Source organism: Fragaria vesca, linkage group LG5 (genome assembly GCF_000184155.1).
Source record: "Fragaria vesca subsp. vesca linkage group LG5, FraVesHawaii_1.0, whole genome shotgun sequence".
NCBI classification, from domain to species: Eukaryota; Viridiplantae; Streptophyta; class Magnoliopsida; order Rosales; family Rosaceae; genus Fragaria; species Fragaria vesca.
Window position 1 is genome coordinate 26,940,906 of NC_020495.1, and position 2,585 is coordinate 26,943,490.

Consider the following 2,585-nt stretch of genomic DNA (forward strand, 5'->3'; position numbering starts at 1 on the left):
CGGCCGACGAGTTGTGCGACCAGTGGTTTCTGATGGTAATGAACAAATGCGAGAGACACTTGATTCCCCACAAGGCGGAAGTTTGCGACAAAGATTCGGACCAGCGGAGGACATGGACCAAGGACCGAGTTACCAACTCGATCTCATCCATGAGCTTTGCCGGAGATACTTTCGGAATAACCAGAGACAGAACAGTGAGGTGGGCGTCAATGATCATCGGCGCGGTGGACTCTTCGAGGAGGAGGAGAGAGGAGCACGTGGCGGCCAAGTAGGCCGGCGGGGTGGGAGAGAGGTTGCGTTGTTTGATTCCGTGGGACACGCCGACTACCACGGCGCGTAATTGGTGGTGGTCCTCGCGCCTCGAGTCGGTGAACTGCATCAGGATTGAAGTGCCGATACTGACGTCGCCGTCGCCGTCGTACACGGCGGTTGTGGCCATTGGGATCGGCGGAATAGAGCGGACAGGTTTTGTGGTTTTGATTACACGCTGCACTCTCCGTTCCTTTTTCACTTTTTGCTTACCTATATACTTGCCTATGCAAATATTTCCCTGACAGACCCACTAATATTTTCATGGTGGAACTGACAGTTTTACCCTTTACGCTCGTGTCGTCTTGTAGGGTTTGGTTGACTATGAGCTGTGGACTTCGTGTATATATTAATATATATATGGTACTATGGTTGATTTGCGGGGTAAACCCGAATCTAGGATACTGAATAACGGGGCTTTGCGGTAAAACCCGTATCCGGCGCAAACAACGGGGGTTACCCGCTTTACTCTCCGTCCCTTTTTGCTTACCTATGCATTTACTTCATGTCATCTGAAATGACAGTTCTACCCTTTATGCTCATGTCGTCTTGCGTCCTTACTCACGTGTCTGATTCTCCTAACGAAACCGGACAAAATAGTACGAACGATTTGGTTGATTATGAGAGGTTGAGTCCGTATATATGGTACTATGGTTTTTTTTTAATTTCGGGAAAATTAGATATTGTTTTGACTTTTGTCTGCTTCTCCTAGTAGTGGTGGGTTAAGGAATAACCTACATATGAGAAGGAGAATTAATTCACCTCCAGATTTAACCCGCTAAGTATCTTTGGAGATCTTTAATTATCTAAAATAAGACGAAACCCTAGATTTAACCCGTTAAGTATCATTAAAGATCTCCAAAGATCTTTAATTATCACCCTAGAATTTTGCTAGATTAGTATTATTGATTTGTCGTTAAGCTTGTAGTAAATCAAAAGCACTTATTTCTATGTTACTCGTATATATTTTAGGGACAATGTCCACTAGCTATAATTTTAAGAATTTTATTCCTATTAACAAAATCAGATTTTAAAATTCTCAAAAATCAACTTAAACAGCAGAAAGACAATTATACCTTTAATGAATAAACTACAATAGAAAATTATAAGAGTCTATTATAAAATAAAATTTTTATTACCGGATTCCCACGACCAATGACGTTGACCGGGCTTCGGGGGCCGTTGACCGGACTCCGGCCATAGTTGACCAGGCTCCAGCGACCGTTGATCGAGCTCCGACGAAAGCTAGGGGATCTACTAAAGGCAATAGGAGGGTCTACTTGGGGCAGTAGGGGGTCTACTGGGGGCAGTAGGAGGATCTGCTGGGGCCAGTAGGGGGCAGCAGGGGGGTCTACTAGGGGCAGTAGGAGGGTCTACTGGAGACAGGAGACTCGAGTGATTGGAGCCTAATATCACCTAATCTCACACCATCATCATAACAAAGTTACATATAGTTTTCCTTCGCATACTACATCCAAATAGGTTCTTTTAAACAATAACTACTACAAGTGCTTCAACAATAACCATATATAGTCCTGCCCATCAAAATCCTTTTATAAATAGAAGGAAACAATAAAAAGCATAAACAGTGCTATATACAATCGTTTCATCCAAAACTCAATTCCAGAATTGATCGTCGAATTTCTAATCCGATAAGCCAAATCAAATCTCTACTCTGGTATAGTGAATTACCTCCGAATCCCGAACCACACTACCACTACCGAGTAGCTCCGGTTCATCTCCGAAAAGATCTACGAGCTTCATCTTCTAAGATCTACCGAGGCAGCCATCCCCGACCAAAATAGCTCCGAGCAAAGCAAGCACAAGTGCGCTGCTTCATACTGGCCAAATCTAAACCGGCGTCGTTTAACTCATTTTCGTCTTCATCGGAGTCAGATTCAGCGGCGAAGGGGCGGAGGAAGGAGAAGGAGGTGGGGGTGAAGGGCGGGGAGGGGCCGATAAAGGAGTGGGAGCAGTTGTGGATCGATGACAAGCAACGGCGGCGGCGTTGGAGGCGGTTGGGGGGCCGAAGACGTCGTTGAAGTCAAAGTCTTGAGGCAGAGATGAGGAGGAGGAAGGTGGAATTGTGAGGTTGGTGAGCTTTGCGACGAGGTGGGAATGTAGGCTTTTATTGGTGTTCTAAGAGGAGGACACCATGGTTGATTGATTGCTGGAGCTTTCTCTCTCTACATTTTGCTGGGTATCTAGAGAGAGAGAGAGGCATGGAACAGACGAGAGAGAAAGAAGAGGTATGGAGGAGAGAAATAGAAGAGAGG

General features: G+C 45.4%; 1 protein-coding gene across 1 annotated transcript in view; it reads right to left on the reverse strand.

Annotated features, from left to right (window-relative positions):
• LOC101292612 (ribosomal RNA-processing protein 12-like) overlaps window positions 1-217 on the reverse strand; it is a 5,757-nt gene extending 5,540 nt beyond the window's left edge. The window contains exon 1 of the mRNA XM_004301855.1: window positions 134-217. Within this exon, the coding sequence (XP_004301903.1) occupies window positions 134-217 (84 nt within the window). The remainder of the gene's footprint in view (window positions 1-133) is intronic.
• Window positions 218-2,585: the final 2,368 nt, after the last annotated feature.